This window comes from Elephas maximus, chromosome 1 (genome assembly GCF_024166365.1).
Source record: "Elephas maximus indicus isolate mEleMax1 chromosome 1, mEleMax1 primary haplotype, whole genome shotgun sequence".
NCBI lineage: Eukaryota > Metazoa > Chordata > Mammalia > Proboscidea > Elephantidae > Elephas > Elephas maximus.
Window position 1 is genome coordinate 34,057,992 of NC_064819.1, and position 16,211 is coordinate 34,074,202.

The 16,211-nt window shown below is 38.7% G+C and overlaps 1 protein-coding gene across 6 annotated transcripts in view; it reads right to left on the bottom strand.

Annotated features, from left to right (window-relative positions):
* The window catches only part of FXR1 (FMR1 autosomal homolog 1), a 70,683-nt gene that overhangs the window by 16,750 nt on the left and 37,722 nt on the right, over positions 1-16,211 (bottom strand). For all 6 annotated transcript variants that reach the window (XM_049881785.1, XM_049881805.1, XM_049881795.1 and 3 more), the window contains 7 exons: positions 12,863-12,934; positions 12,301-12,449; positions 11,977-12,070; positions 11,436-11,552; positions 10,397-10,567; positions 6,994-7,072; positions 3,034-3,143 (listed from right to left, as the gene is read on the bottom strand). In XM_049881785.1, coding sequence (XP_049737742.1) covers positions 3,034-3,143; positions 6,994-7,072; positions 10,397-10,567; positions 11,436-11,552; positions 11,977-12,070; positions 12,301-12,449; positions 12,863-12,934 — 792 coding nt within the window. The remainder of the gene's footprint in view (positions 1-3,033; positions 3,144-6,993; positions 7,073-10,396; positions 10,568-11,435; positions 11,553-11,976; positions 12,071-12,300; positions 12,450-12,862; positions 12,935-16,211) is intronic.

Here is a 16,211-nt window from a genome sequence, read left to right on the forward strand (position 1 = left end):
TGTACTTGGGAACAGCGCTGTTTGTAACAGCAAACAAAGCCGTGAAGAGGTAGCCTGACAGCTGCCTGAAGTCACGGCAAGGAAGGAAGGACAGGACACATACTTTTCTTTCTCAGGCTACACCGTTCTGGGCTATTCAACTTCTACATGAACATATTTGTTTTACAATTAAAAACTCAAACCTAGTTTCAAAAACCTTAAGTGAAAACAATATAAGATTGAAAAACAGTCAGTAAATACTGATTTACACAGATATTGATGCTACAGGACACATGGTGAGAAAGATCTCCTCAGGCAAATGGTAGGTCACCAAAGACTTCTGGTTACAAACAGCTTATATTGTGAAATTGCGCCCTCAGTAATCCAAAACCAACCTTTGGATTTGTTTAAGCATGATTTTGAAAACAAAGATTTTACATAAAAATCAGGCTTCCAGCTTCTCTTAAAAATACCTCAGTCACCAATTAGACAGTAGATAAAGAACTTTAGGTGAAGGGAAAGACAGCACACAATTCAGGGGAGGTCAGCGCAATTGGACTAAACCAAAAGCAAAGTTTCCTGAATAAACTGAATGCTTCGAAGGCCAGCGTAGCAGGGGCAGGGGTCTGGGGACCATGGTTTCAGGGGACATCTAAGTCAACTGGCAAAATAAAATCTATTAACAAAACATTCTGCATCCCACTTTGAAGAGTGGCGTCTGGGGTCTTAAATGCTAGCAAGCAGCCATCTAAGATGCATCAATTGGTCTCAGCCCACCTAGATCAAAGGAGAATGAAGGACACCAAGGACATAAGGCAATTACAAGCCCAAGAGACAGAAAGGGCTACATGAACCAGAGACTACATCATCCTGAGACCAGAACAACTAGATGGGTGCCCAGCTACAACCGATGACTGCCCTGACAGGGAACACAACAGAGAACCCCTGAGGGAGCAGGAGAGCAGTGGGATGCAGACTCCAAATTTTCATAAGACCAGACTTAACAGTCTGAGACTGGAAGGACCCCGGTGGTCATGGCCCCCAGACATTCTTTTGGCCCAGGACAGGAACCACTCCCGAAGCCAACTCTTCAGATATGGATTGGACTGGACAATGGGTTGGAGAGGGATGCTGGTGAGGAGTGAGCTTCTTGGATCAGGTGGACACTTGAGACTATGTTGGCATCTCCTGCCTGGAGGGGAGAGGAGAGGGTGGAGGGGGTTAGAAGCTGATGAAATGGATACAAAAAGAGAGAGTGGAGGGAGAGAGCGGGCTGTCTCATTAGGGGGAGAGTAATTGGGAGTGCATAGCAAGGTGTATATGGGTTTTTGTGTGAGAGACTGACTTGACTTGTAAACTTTCACTTAGAGCGTAATAAAAATTATTAAAAAAAAAAACCTCAAGAAAAAGCAACACCAAAAGCAGCCAGACTGGAGCTGAGCAGTACCCACTTCTCCTAAGCAAAGGCTCCATCCTCCCCACCCGTCACATACAGCTCAACCTCCGAACAACTTCTATTTCTGCTTGGCCCCTATAATCCTCAACTCTGGCACAGAAACGGCTGTAACAATGATCAAACCTACAAACACAGGGAAGAGTCCAGTGATTTCTTTTTTAGGAAGGAAGGCCTAGAAGAATTAGCTTACAACAAGATGGAACATACTGGAAAACAACTGGGGATGATAAGTTAATCTAAGAGAAGACCGGATCAGATATTAACATCAAATTTAGAAATCTATACTGCAGCCATTAATGGCCCCGGCCAGTAAACATCATTTTCAGACCAATTTTTTAGGTGGTGGCAGTACGTCAAATGGATCATCATTATTTTACAAACCAAGTAGAAAGAGAAGAAGTACTGATTATAATGGCACATCATCATTAATTTTAAGCCTTATCTCAAATACATCCTAAAATCATAAAAAACTCCGGAGGGGGGTTGTTTGTAAAAGTTACAAAATTTTTTTGAAGCTGTATAGGATAAAACCACCAGAAACAGTATTCCAAGTCACAACTACTCACTGATCTAATACTAACACATCTGCTTTTCTCATTCATTTTTAGGTGTATATTCATCTCCACATCCTAATTGCCAACAAACCCATTAAAGATAGCCACTTCCTTTGTTCCTTTTAGAATAAAAGAAGTGGCTACCTTTAATGGGTTTGTACACAATATCCAATACATGGTGTGAAGATATTTATTGCAGGCTAAAAGACATTAAAAAAAATAAAATAAAATAAAAAATTTTATTTTTTAAATGTCTATACATTTCTTCTTTTCCTTTCTTTTTTCTAAAGAATGATTGTATTCAACAGGCTAACATAAAGTTCTCCCAAACAGTACGCCATTATGCAAAATTAAAGAGGGTGTGAAGGTTCTGCTTTCTGGAGGATAATTTGGGGAAAATCCTTGCCTTATGTTCAGGCATACAAAGTTGAAGTCAAGTATGCAAACAGAGCTCACTGCTGGAGCCATAAATGTGACTGAGATCCTTTAGTGATATGGAGGAAGAAAGAATGGAACTGCAGACAAAACATCAACATGGGAAAAGACAGTGTAAAAGGAAGGAATTTCCTGAAAGCCAGGGTTAGAATTAATGCAACATAAAAGCTGAAAGGAATTTAAATATAAAATATATTTAAACATAAAAGCTTGAAGGAATTTAAATTAAGAAATGGTCAATGCTTTCAGACTTTACAAAAAGGTCGAGTATGATCTATCAAGAATTCCTTTATAACAGACTGTCTTGTTAATTCTATAATCTTACATGTCAAGTATAAAACAGTACTGTTAAGATTACCAAATTGAAACTTTTAACATTAAGAATTGGCTTTTTTACTGAAGTACTGAGAAACCAACTAAGAACCCAAGGCTTACGCATCAAGAGATGAATTGTCTTCTAAGTGTGTGAAGCAATTTTACAAAGGGGTGGTTGGGCAGGACATCATACCAGAGTGTAAGTAGCTTACTAGATACAACAGTTTCTAAAACAATACCCAAAATATAAAAGAACATGGGGGGGGGGTACTTAATTACATTTTTAACACTTACATCTTCTCTAGGTAGCTTATTTTCATTGTCTCCTTCAATTCTCACCCGAACCACTCCAGATTTGTCTACTATTTCTTGAATAACTTTGCCGTTTTTTCCAATTACTTTTCCTTTGGTAAGAGAAAACAAATATAATGATGAATTAAAAACCAATACTGCTATCCTTTCAATACCAGCCCAAATAATTTCTGACTTTCTACCAAATTATAACAAGCAAAGCTCCACCTCCTTTTTACTCTCATTTGCTCACCCTAAAGACTATTGAGGAAACTAATCCTTGGTCTGACACTTTCTTTGTTCTTCAGTGTCCCTATTATTACCTGGGATTTACAATGCTCCTGACATGTAAGACATTTTCAAAGTCTAAACACTTTATATGTCCTACACAGCTTTTACTGTTTTAAAACTTTTATTAAGTCTAACCTATTTTGAAAGCCTGGATATATACATAAAGGTTAACAGAAACTTATTTTGTCACTAATCCTATCATTTGTTTATTTTTAATACACATATCATTATTCATACTATTAATGAATCCACCAATCCTGCTTTCATTGGCATGTTTCTATCTGCCCAAGATAACCAGTGACATGAAGGCACCTTCAAAATGAGTATTCTCTTCAGTAAAACAGAATGTTTACGTGTAACAAGTAGCACACCTTGCATCGAGAGGCCCAGTGTATAAAGTGCCTGACGGCTAAGATGCAAGCACACAGAGGAAGGCAGTGCTAGGCCCAATGTATAAAGTGCCTTCCAGCCAAGATGCACACAGAAGAAGACCGTCTTGCTCACTGCCTTGCTAGGTGTGGGAACTGTCAAATGACATGATGCCCAAATTATTCACCTTCTCCACACTGTAACTTGTCAGTTTGTCAAACAGCAGTTATTGAGAATCCAATAACTAAAGGAGAAACTAAAACAAGGGCAGAAGGCTCTCTTCCCCTGAGAAACTTGCTATCTAGTTATAAAAACAACATACACTCCTACAATAACAAAGCTATACTGGGTAGCATCACCTAGTAATAGAAGCAAATACTCAGGTGACCTTCGGTTTATAGAACAGATGTAACCCTTGTAAAACTGACAGCAATACCTTACTTATATTAGGTCCACATCCCTATTTATTTTATTAAATCAGCAATCCATTTCCACAGAAAAATTCCACTAAAAAAAAGGATTCTGGCTGAAAGAGGTTATACTCGCAGCTTTCCTATTGCATGTTTCAAAGAACAGTTTCCATTAAAGAATGAATAAGGGGACAACAGCAACAGCAACCTGGTCAAGGGACAACAGCAACAGCAACCTGGTCAAGGGACAACAGCAACAGCAACCTGGTCAATACAGCAAAGGCCCTATCCCAGATAGGATTTTCTTATACTCCTATTCCTGGCCCCAAACCTCCTCCCCATCAATCACTCTAAATTTAAAAGCATCAGCAACTGAACAGGTAACAATGGAGCAGGGCACGGAAGCCAGCATGTTCTCTCTTGTCTGGACAGCCCTATCAGCAGCTCATAAACCTTCACTGTTAGCACAGTGAATCCCAGGCAGCAACTCCATCCTTGACCCTGCCAAAAATAAGCAAATACCTTTTCTAAAAAACTAAAAATCATGATGTATCATAATCCCTCCCCCAGAATCTTTGCTCCTTCCTTCCTGTGAATTATTCCAATGGTGAGTGAACATCCATCACTCTTCTGGAGTCCTTGGCAGGGACCTACCTGCAAGTTTTATTTAGTCCCACCAGAGACTGTCAATACTTTAACTGATCATTTCCACAGATTAAATTCCAGGGCATACTGACACACTGGAGCAGACCTATAGTATAAATTAAGCATAAATGCTAAAGGGACTGAGAAGTGATTAAAGAAAGCTTTCAGGAGTTGAGCTTTGATCCATTTGCAGAGCAATGTTCGCATATTCTTTTCTTCTTCTCATCTGGGAGAGGTGGGAATGGTTAAGTCCTACAACTCCTGGAACACAACTGCAAGGGAATCCTCTCTGGGACTTACCCACCAAATGATTCTCATTTGCTTTTACTCCTTGGTCCTCTTTTTTCTCTTCAACTTGGACTAAGAATTCCCTTTTTAAATGACTGCTTCAACCATAAAACATTCTGGAGGGAGATGTAGTATTATTACCCATGGCAGAGAATGGAAGCCTGTACACTAGTCCACAGTATTTTACCAACACGTAACAGTTGCTGCTACCGTGTATTCCCTAAAGAGCACACAAACCACCAAATAACAAAGGCCAACCAAGATCAGGTAGAGGAAAAGATAGACATGACAAGTACTCACATCACTGCATTGATAAAGGAAAAAAAGAATCAAAGAACTAATCTATCTAATACCCTTAAATTCTGAAGTATCAGGAATTTCTGCTCAGCCCCACAAACTCTTTAAGGCCAAAGCTCTCTTCTACAGAAATGCTGAGTGGGAAAGAGCCATAACTCCCTTACACACCCCCCCGCCAAGTCGTTTTCACAAGTGAGGAAGCCTAGTAAAGGGAGGGTACATTCTGCAGAGCATCCACCACCACACTAGCACTTGATGGAGATGAAAATAAGTATGAGGCCAACAAACAAGGGCAGTACCTTCAAAAGATGCTTTCTTGTCAAGCCATCTCATCTGACAGTGATAAACATTTGATAGCATTTTGTGCCTTACCATTTATAAAAGTTATGCAAAATTCTTGAAGCTTACATTCAATTTTAACATTTCAAGTCATCTTTCCAGTTCAGTCTATAAGGAACAATGTTACGCCAAGAACTGATAAAATGCAGTTCACATAATCAGCAGTATGTCTTATCTACCCAATTGTTTAGGCAGAACTTAAAAGCTTTTTACATAACCACTGATAGCTGAATTCCAAGAAACTGTCCAAATTCTTGTGTTGTAAACCATTTTCTCTGAGTTCACTACCTGTCACTGGCTGAAACCAACACCTCTGTATAATGGGGAGCTTTTTCCTCCTATTAATTATTTTACAAGATTTAACAAACAGAACAAGAGCTAGGAAACCATTTCCTACAAGCAGTATAGGCCTAATTACATAAATGGTACCCAAGGGGCTGAAACTATTTTCTTAAGGTCAAAAAACCTAATGAGACAGTGGGGGACAAAAACTCAGCCCCCTCCTAATAATTTCACTAATTATACCAATGCTTCTTTGTATTAAATGTTTAAGATGATCACTGAGTATTTAATACTTAAAGCTTTCCCATTTGTCTCAAATCACATTTAAAAGGATAAATAGCGCAGATGTAGTGCTTATTAATAACAGAGCTATTAAACAACTCACCCCAAGGTATAACGCGCATTTACAGTACAGTTGCAGCCTCAAGTTTTGTCACTTAATAGTTTCCATTGATAGTGCTGAAATCTTAACAATGAAACCTTCCCTTGTAACGTCTTCATCATGCTTTTCTCCTGCCCACGACTTCTTACCTTATTCTATGCCTTTGCAACAACCAATTATTACTTATTCAGGGCCTACGTGTGGAAGTTTATTACCCTACTGTTAGTCCACTGTTACTTTTTCTTCTGCACTAAACAAGAGAAAAATATTATCACAAACACCATCTCAAAAAATACTATCACAATGTTGATGGATATATGAATGATAAAGAAATTAAAGAGATGACAACAGGAAAGAGTCCAAGGGATGAAAAGGCTTAAAAAAACTGTCATGACAAACTTATAAAAATCATGGGTCTTATTATCAGTGGGTCACCCTGTACAAAAGAAAAAAATTATCTTTACTTTTTAACATATCACAGTAACGAGGTATAGTCACACACAATGTTATCATCAAAAACTGGAAACAAGTATTGCTATACAACTACTCGACATAACTAAACAGAACAAGGTATCCGACAACCAAGACTAGTTTTCCATTAAGTCACTGTACGTAACAAAATAATCTTTAACTTATTAAACGTTTAGTAAAATTACCTACCAACGAGATTCCTAGGAACCTGAATAAAATCCTCCACAAATTCCAAGAAACCTCTCGCCTTCTTGACGGCATCAGCACTCTGCAGAGGGGCAACAACAAACATGAAGTCAAAACCTGAAGCAACCCACAACTCAAAGCAGAAACATGCACAAGAAAGGAGACATATCTGAATTCTTATTACGCTCTACTAAAAGATTCTGCTCAGCTGACAAGAGTGACATTTCAAGTTAAGTAATTCACGAAATCCTAAAGAATAAGTAATAATAATCAGAGTAATCATTAAAAAATAAGGCTAAAAGAAAACTGTCAGTACTACTGGAACCCAAAACATGCCAGAAATCTCTCTTAAGTCTCTTTTAAGTTGCTGAGAAACTCTGAAATTACTTATGTTACACAACTACTTAGTAGCCAAGTTTTAACCCAGCCCTAGGTATCCTGGTCCATACTCCCATGTCATATTTCTCCAGGCAAATGTTAAAAACAGACATTGTTCAAATTGTCTAAAAAGTCTGCATTATTGTTTTCTTTTTTTTAGTCCACTCTCAACATCAAAAATGATTTCTTAAAGCTGTTTTTACAGGTGATTTTTTTTTTTTTTTTTTTTTCAGAAAGTACCTACTGATAAGATTTATCATTCCTTATGAGTTCAATTTTAAAGGACTGGAGAGTAGGTGGGGGGTTTCTAGAGGGAATATATACTGCTCAAATAACTGTCAAGTTCCACTTTTAATGTCTGTCTGCTAACAACCGTAACAAATTTACTGTGTGCTCACTACATCATATATCATATAAAGATTTCTAAAAACTTTATTCACTTCTCACAAACTATAAGCAAGTATTATCATCACCCTCATTTCATAATGAGAACACTAATGCAGGGGGCACTCTCCAAGCCCGTGCAGGCAGCACAGCTCTGAGCTTACACTCGTGACTACGATGCTACAAACGCCCACCTCTAAGGATTCAGAAAGAAAAAATAAGGCTTCTCATAAGATTTAGTAATACGACTCAAGCTTTTCTTAAGTTATATATGAAAAGTCAAATAAAAAATGTTAATAAAAAAAATCAACTCATCCATTTATTCTAATTTGGAGGATGGTCTCAATGAAAAGTCTCAATTTTACATAAGGCAGTCCCCTACTCATGACATATTCAAGTTATGATGAAATGCACTTAACGTCTGGGTTTTTTGGTACATCATATCATTAGTAATAGGTACTACATACAACGCTGCAGGGCATTAATTTGCTTATGCTATCATTCTTAGATGTTCACTCACAGATGTTCAATTTTATAATTTACTGTCCAAAAACTGCTGTATAGCAGGCTATCACCTGGTGTACAATGAAGGCGGTGTCAGGAGTCGTAACACATAGAAAGTTGGGCAATGCTCAACTCTAACGACATACGACAACTGCACTGTGCACGCACATGACAGCCGTGACTCTGACTTCGTCCTCACGACACTGAAGCCAACTTTACGTAGATTAGGCCTGCAGCATTAATCTCACTCAGCGTTTCATTCCATAAGACCAGTTGTTACTTTGATGCTGAGAGCTGTTCAAGTTTCTCTAACTGTAACACCTGCACTGTTTATACCTCCAACAACACGTCTGATAATAAAACCCACTGCCGTTGAGTCGATTACGACTCATAGCGACCCTACAGGACAGAGTAGAACTGCCCCGTAGAGTTTCCAAGGAGCACCTGGCGGATTCAAACTGCTGACCTTTTGGTTAACAGCCACAGTACTTCACCACTACGCCACCAGCGTTTCCTATGTCTGATAATAAAAGGCAATAATAACGAAAACTGGAAAGAAAAAGAAGTATTCAACTTATGTCAGAACCGACTTCCGACACAGTCGTCAGACAGGAGCCCCACAGCAAGTTGGATCTACCAGTATATACATTTTTAAGTACCTTATTATTTTCATGTTCGTGCAAATGTCACAATCAACCCATGACGAACCATTACCCAAATTCAAATTCTACAAAAGCTATTCTATTATACGCTATTTACTATTGCCACTGCCTGTCACATAGTAAGCGCTCAAAAAACATTTGAGTAATCTTGTAATGGGCATAAAACCGAGTTAAACTCAGCAGTTACATGAAAGAGCTTCTGAAACTAGTACTACTCAGTAAATCCTGCATGCCCTAAATAGCACAAAATGAACTTCAACTGACCTGCGTAAGTAATGATTACTAGCTGATTCATCTCAAATTTCCCTTAAAAGGAGTCTCACTGGTGAGGTGCAATGGATCGCCTTTACATGGCCTTTCTGGCCATAGTCTTGTAACTCTCACCAAATGACTGGGTAGGGCTATGCAAATGAGGTGCTTGTGGCCCACCAACGGAACTGGGTAGCTTGTGAATAATGCAAATAAGGTACATGGTACCCTTCTGGGGGAAGGAGTACGCAAATAAAGTATATGGAACCCTAATGAGGGAAATGGTCAATTTTGCAGCCTGCTAGGCTTAAAATTAGCTATCCCAGAGGCAGATGCAGGGAACCTCACTACCACCAAGAAAGAAGAGCTAAAAGTGCAGTGTGTCTTTTGGACCCAGGATCCTAGCACTTAGAATCTCCCAGACCCAGGAGACAGAACGAGCTGTAACACTAGAGACAGCGAGACAGTGAACAGCAGCAGCACAGAAATGGTGGCAATGTAGGCAGAACCAGGAGGCTGCCAAGAGACAGCAGAGTGGGCTTCCAGGCCCACAGACTGAAAAAGCTGAGTGCTTCTGGTAGACACTTGCTGGCAGAGTGAGGTGCCTCCAGGCACTTGTCAACCTACAGAGCTAGAGAGCTGAGCACCTTCAGACCGAGGCTTACTGGCGGACTGGAGTTCCTCTGAGCACTTATCGGTGGAGCTAAAGAGCGTTATAATACTTGCCCAAGTAGCGCAAAGGCTGGGCCAGCCAAAGAAACCCAACGGGCCAAGGCACCAAGAAGAGACCTGCCTGTGGCCATGGCCGAGAAGCTGTCCTAACCAAAGAACTGTACCGAGTCATTTCTGATCCTCAATTTTAACCTGCTACTTCCCTAATAAACCCCATAAGCCCAAGTATTGTCTGAGTTCTGTGTGGCCACTGCAACAAATTATCGAACCCAGCAGAGAAGTAGAGAGTACCATGGGAGGGACGACTGGTGTCAGAATTGGTAAAAAGGTGAGAGAGAAGGCATGTCTGATCTCCACCTCATAGCCATCAGCCTTGGGCTACTGATGCCAATAATGACTCTCCTGCCCCCTGGTAAAGTTAGTCGAGAGACTTGATGCCCTTGTGCCATTTTTACAGTACGGGGAAACTGAAATTCCAGTTAGAAATAACAACATTTAACAAATAACAGACACTTAACGTGTTATAACACACTTAGGCAAAGCAGGAAACAGCTTACCTCTCCATAGATTCTAAATGTTCCCGTATCTTCGTCCAGCTCGATAGCTGTTACTCCAGGAACCTTCCTGGCTTGCTGGATGTTACTACCATGAGTTCCTATTGCCAGGCCCATTAAATCTTCTCTCACAACAAATTCCTCATGAAAAGCTGCTGCAAGTTGTTTTGTGCACTAGTTAAAGAAGCAAATTATATATAAAAAGTTTTTTAAAAAGTTTTATCAGTATATTTAATCATGGTTATAGAAAACAGGAGTTCAAAGACAATCAACTTTCCAGAATTACTGATAGTCAGCTCTCCAATTGAGATGGTTCATGTTTCAAAATTCATGTTTAAGTCCTTCATTTGGAATGTTTAAATTAATAGGTACAACGGAAAGTGTGTCCTAAGGATAAACAAACCTCAATTTCTCTAAGTCAGGATAGTGTGCACTTGAATGTGTATTATTAGGCTGGCGGGGGAGGAAGGGAAGGAGGAAGAGGAGGGGGGCGTGGCGGCCCGCATGCAGCAAAATGACCAAGTATCCAAACAGTGTGACAGTGAGAAAATGGAGTGCCTAGGACACGACAGGACAGGAAGCTGTGATGGCATTAGTTTCTGTCTTTAACCACACACTATGTGATGTCCCACGCCTTGTCCTGGTCTCCTTTTACATAAGAGCTGTTATAGTGAAGCAGTCACTGAGGGAAGAGCGACATGACTGACAGGCGACGGGGTGGTAAAAAGGTTAAGGACTGAGTAAAGAACTAACAATACGGTTCTACGGAGTGTTCCTTTTAGTTTCTAAGCTCTTTTGGTAACTATCACCTAATCCCAACCAGAAAAGTCAACCAGCATTTAGTAAGACAAAAAAGGCTGTGTCTGAGAAAGCAGAGAAAATCAATTCTTCTTAAGAGGCAAGACCCCAAACAGCAACCCCACAAAACAGGTCCTGACCTGCCTTATCTAACGGTCAAGTAGTTTGAACCAGGGAACTTGAATATGCTTATGAAACAAATGGGACACACAAAAAAATCTTTTTTAAGGGCAAACCTACTTACTTCTAAATGCTTCGTGGCCTCTTCATTTCTGGACATAAGCATCAACTTTGTACGAATACTTCGCAAATGCATGTCACTTAAAATATTTACCCTCTTCACAGTTGCTTCACTGGCAGACTGTAAATAAAGTAATCACTCAAAAGCTTAAGGACTTTTCAAAATAACACAAACACAGTATTTCACATGACACCTTCCTTAATTGTCATCTACTTCCTCTTCTCCCCTCACCTAATACCTAACTCCACAAGTAAACCTTGTTTTCTTTCTGATTTCCCATATTATTCTGATCTGATATTAAGAATATGTCGGGGGGGGGATCCAGGACCCCACATGCTAAGAATGTTATGACATTAAGAATTTTTTCTCCTTAGTCCAGAAGAGAGAAAAAAATAATCATTTTATAGCTACAAAAAAATTTTTTCTCCCACACTGTTAATAAAATCACTATACACCAAGTCCACCTTAGCTTTCATCTTTTGAAACATCTACTGTAAAATCTGTACAATACCCATGAGTTGCCTAAAATAAGGTGCTATCTTACCAGTATCATTAGCTGTGTGGTTTCCGGATGGTAAAAAATTCTACATGCTCCTACTGCTTTCTTAAAATCTTTATGTGCATTTTCATTAGCACACCTGAAGAGAGATTAATCCATGGGTAAGACCTTAATAATAGACTGAACTTAGACAGCAGGTACAATGCAAACTTAGCATTTCATTTTGACATCCCCCATTAAAACATTTGTTTATTAAAAAGATTTTTTATCAGAAGGTTTTAATTGGGTTACTGGGGAAAAAAGGTTTTTGTAGCAATGAAAAATCCTCTTAATTTTCAAAACAATTCAATAGTAAACAAAATTACTCACGCCTCTCTCAAATCCTCAGGAACATCCACTGTACATTTAAAGAAGGTATTTTTTTTGACAGTTTTATTTTGATTGACAGGTCGAAGTCGTTCAAATGTGACTATTTCATTGTAAGTGGCATCACAAGCAGCATATTCAATGACATAAAACTAAAAGACACCAAAATACTTTAAAAATCCCATCTGAACAAAATAATGTTCTTCAAATGAGTTCTAATTACCTTGCTCAGCTTAACTAGTAGACCCTCCCCCCGTTGTGGCTCAAATACTAAGCAGTGCTTAGTTATATCTATCTGATTTGCCTAAGCTAGGTTTTCACAGGGCATGAATCTCGATGGTCCTCACATGCTTGGGGTGTGCCTCTGGAGCACAGCTTTGGTGTTTGCAAACAGGGAACACAAATAGAAAGAATGGCCTGATGAATTTTTGAAATGCGTCATCAATTGTTTCTGAAGTAGGCTTTCAGAAACAAAACTAAGCACTGGAGTAGTATTTACGGAAAAACAAGAGCTGAAACACTTCCTTGGAAACAAGTCACAAAGCCAACTGTTAACATCACTTACTTCTCCTTTCATCATTCTAACTTTAGCCAGCCACCATCCACATGGTTCTTGCTCATTTGCTCTTGAATAAACCTGTTGCGGGGGAGGGAGAGGAGAGGGGAAAAGCCTTGATCCATTCATACCAAAAAGCAATAATATAAATCAGAACTTGTTTTAAATGACAAATCCCATTAAACTTAAAATCCATTGCCGTCGAGTTGAAGATTTCAACTCACGGCGACCCAATAGGACCGAGGAGAACTGCCCCATAAGGTTTCTGAGGCTATATAACCTTTACAGAAATTGGTGTGCTGAGCACAAATTTAACGAAAATATGTATACTTAAATTTCACTATTTAAAATAAAACTGAACCCTTTCTGAGCAATCCAGCTTCTTGGAAATTAAACAATTCTTCTTCCTTTATTCCAAATTCATGGGAATTTAGAAACAGCCCTATTTTAAAGAAATGCTTTGTACAAGGCAGTTTTACACTGTGTAAGGCATGGGTCTTTTCGGGTTCTGTCAACACTATTTAACCAAATTAAGAACTGTTTTCACAAAGTGATAAGCCTATTTTAAAGTTCCTTGAAAGACAGGACATTTAGATCCCTTGCTAAGGAACTTAAATCAAATGTACCAAAATTTTAGCTGAGCAACAAGAAAAACTACACACAATTTTATTAACATGAGAGATTAGGACAATTTTCATTAGGGATCAGAGTTAATTCTTATGATGTAGCAGCTTATCTGACATAATTTCAATATGTGGAAAATGGGGGAGGAATATGGGAAGAGAGAACTAAGAAGAATCCCACAAAAATCTTGATGATAAAACTAAGGCTTTTCTGAGAAAAGAACAAATACTGTATTTTTAAATATACACATTTAAAAATACATTTTTAAAAATCTTCTGTAACATTTTACTCACTGAACAAGGCAGGTATCTTACAATAAAAGACAAAGCACCTCAAATGTGAAATCACTGAGAGTGGGGGAGATTTTCTACTATCCCTCCTGCTCCATAACCCAGAACACTATATATATATCCAGCTTAAGAGAAACTAAAGAACTCTTCAATATCACATTACCTTCAACTTTATAAGCTTTCTTAGTCATCTTCACAAGTAAAACCAACCATAAAAGCAAATACTTACAAATGGCTTCCTGATGCCATTACTAGACCATGACATTATTTAATGCGCTGTAATTTCATCCGAGTCTCATAAACTGGCTGTAAAATCAAACCTAGTAATCAAGCAGCCAAATATGCCCATAAGAAACTGTCAATATTCAACAACTCCTGACCTCCAAGGGTGGAAATTTCGTATGGTCAACTCTAAATAAACGCCTGAAGAGTTCTATGGAAAGCTCTCTCTTGGATCATTTTTATTCAAAATTTATTTAAAAAAAAAAGTCAATCCCGACTCATAGCAACCCTCCAGAACTGCCCCACAGTGTTTCCAAGGAGCGGCGGGTGGATCTGAACTGCTGACCTTTTGATTAGCAGCTTGAGCTCTTAACCACTGCGCCACCAGGGCTCCTCTAAACTTTTTTTAAGTGATGGCCAAATCAAAGTCACCTTTTACTTCTTCAAAGAGGAAAGTCTGAGGGGGCTGTAAAAGAACAGGGGTTGTGAGTCTGCCACAAAACTGACCACTCCCTATGAATACATGATAATGTATGGCTGAATAACAATCAGAACAACAGGTGAACCTAGTTATCAGGAGCCCAACCTCTAGGCTACTGGACTTTGGACAAGTTAATAAAGTATTTGGTAGGACAGAGAGCCTCAAGAGACCATTATTTTAAACTGAGATAATCTGTTCAGAAGCCTGTCAGTGCTATTTATACAAGTTGCAGCATACTGCTATTAAAATATTTGTGACTAGAAGAAAGAGTGGCCAATGACTTAAATAAAAAAATTGATACACAGGTAAGTTGCCCGGCTTACAATGGGTTTTGTCGTCAGTCGGTTCTGACATAAATCGAATACCTTTTTTTTTTTCAGTTTTCATTATTATTGCCTTTTATTACCAGTATCTTTATAAATCCGATCTTTGAACATACGTGAGTGAATACCTGAGAATGGTAACATCAGCAAATTACCACCTGCAACCCTGTATGTAGTGCGTATCACTGACTACAAGACATACCCAAAACAACAGCTTAACAGTTGGTAAGTGTGCTTTGCCAAAACTCAAATACTTTGTAAGCTGGGAACTGCCTGTACTAAAAATATTTTATGCAATAAATTACCCTAGAGAAAAGTTATCAAGTTAGATAGATTAAAAACCTAAATACTTAAAACAAGTCTATAAATACTTTAAAAAAAAAAAAAAAAAAAGTAGAAATTCTAAGGAGAAAATTTTGGATGGCCACACAGAAAAACTGACAGATCTGGATACATAAAAATATAACCTCTTAACGGCAAAAGCCAAATGGTTTCTTAAAATTGCTTGGGAGGAAACAACAGACGACATATATAAAAACCTTTACCCATAAAATGCAGAGATTTCCTATATCAACAACTACCTGAGTTAAAAATAATGACAGCCAATCCACAAAGCATGAACCAACAGCCAATAAATTAAAAGATGCTCAGTATCACTAGTGATCAAGGAAACGGAAACTCATGAGACACGCCTTCCATTCATCAGGTTTACCAAATTTTAGAATAATAATAATACAGTCAGTAAATCTATAGGGAAATTGACAAACTGACATCTTCACATAACAGTAAAAAACTATGCAGTAATTCAGAAACAAAGCAGCCGTGGTGGCGCAGTGGTTAAGTATTCGGCAGTTCAAACACACCAGTGGCTCCATGGGAAAAAGATGTGGCAATCTATTTCTGTAAAGAGTACAGCCTTGGAAACCCTATGGGGCAGTTCTACTCTGTCCTATAGATCACTATGAGTCGGAATCAACTCCACAGCAACAGGTAGATTTTTAATTAAAAAACAATGACATTTGTGAAAGACAATCTGGTACTGTGAAAATTTAAGTATGCATACTCTTTCACTCAGCAACTGAACCTCCTGAGATCTATACTACCAGAAGATTCACACAGGATGCTAAAGCTGGCATTTGTTTGTAGTAACAAAAGAATCTGCTAATAATTTCAGCATCTTTTTAATTATGATACAGCTATACTAACAAATGGAAACCCTGGTGATGTAGTGGTTAAGTGCTACGCCTGCTAACCAAAGGGTCGGCAGTTCGAATCTGCCAGGCGCTCCTTGGAAACTCCATGGGGCAGTTCTACTCTGTACTATAGGGTCACTATGAGTCAGAATCAACCCGACAGCACTAGGTTTGTTTTTTGGTTATACTAACAAATATGATGGGGTAGTCAGAATGAGTCAAGTC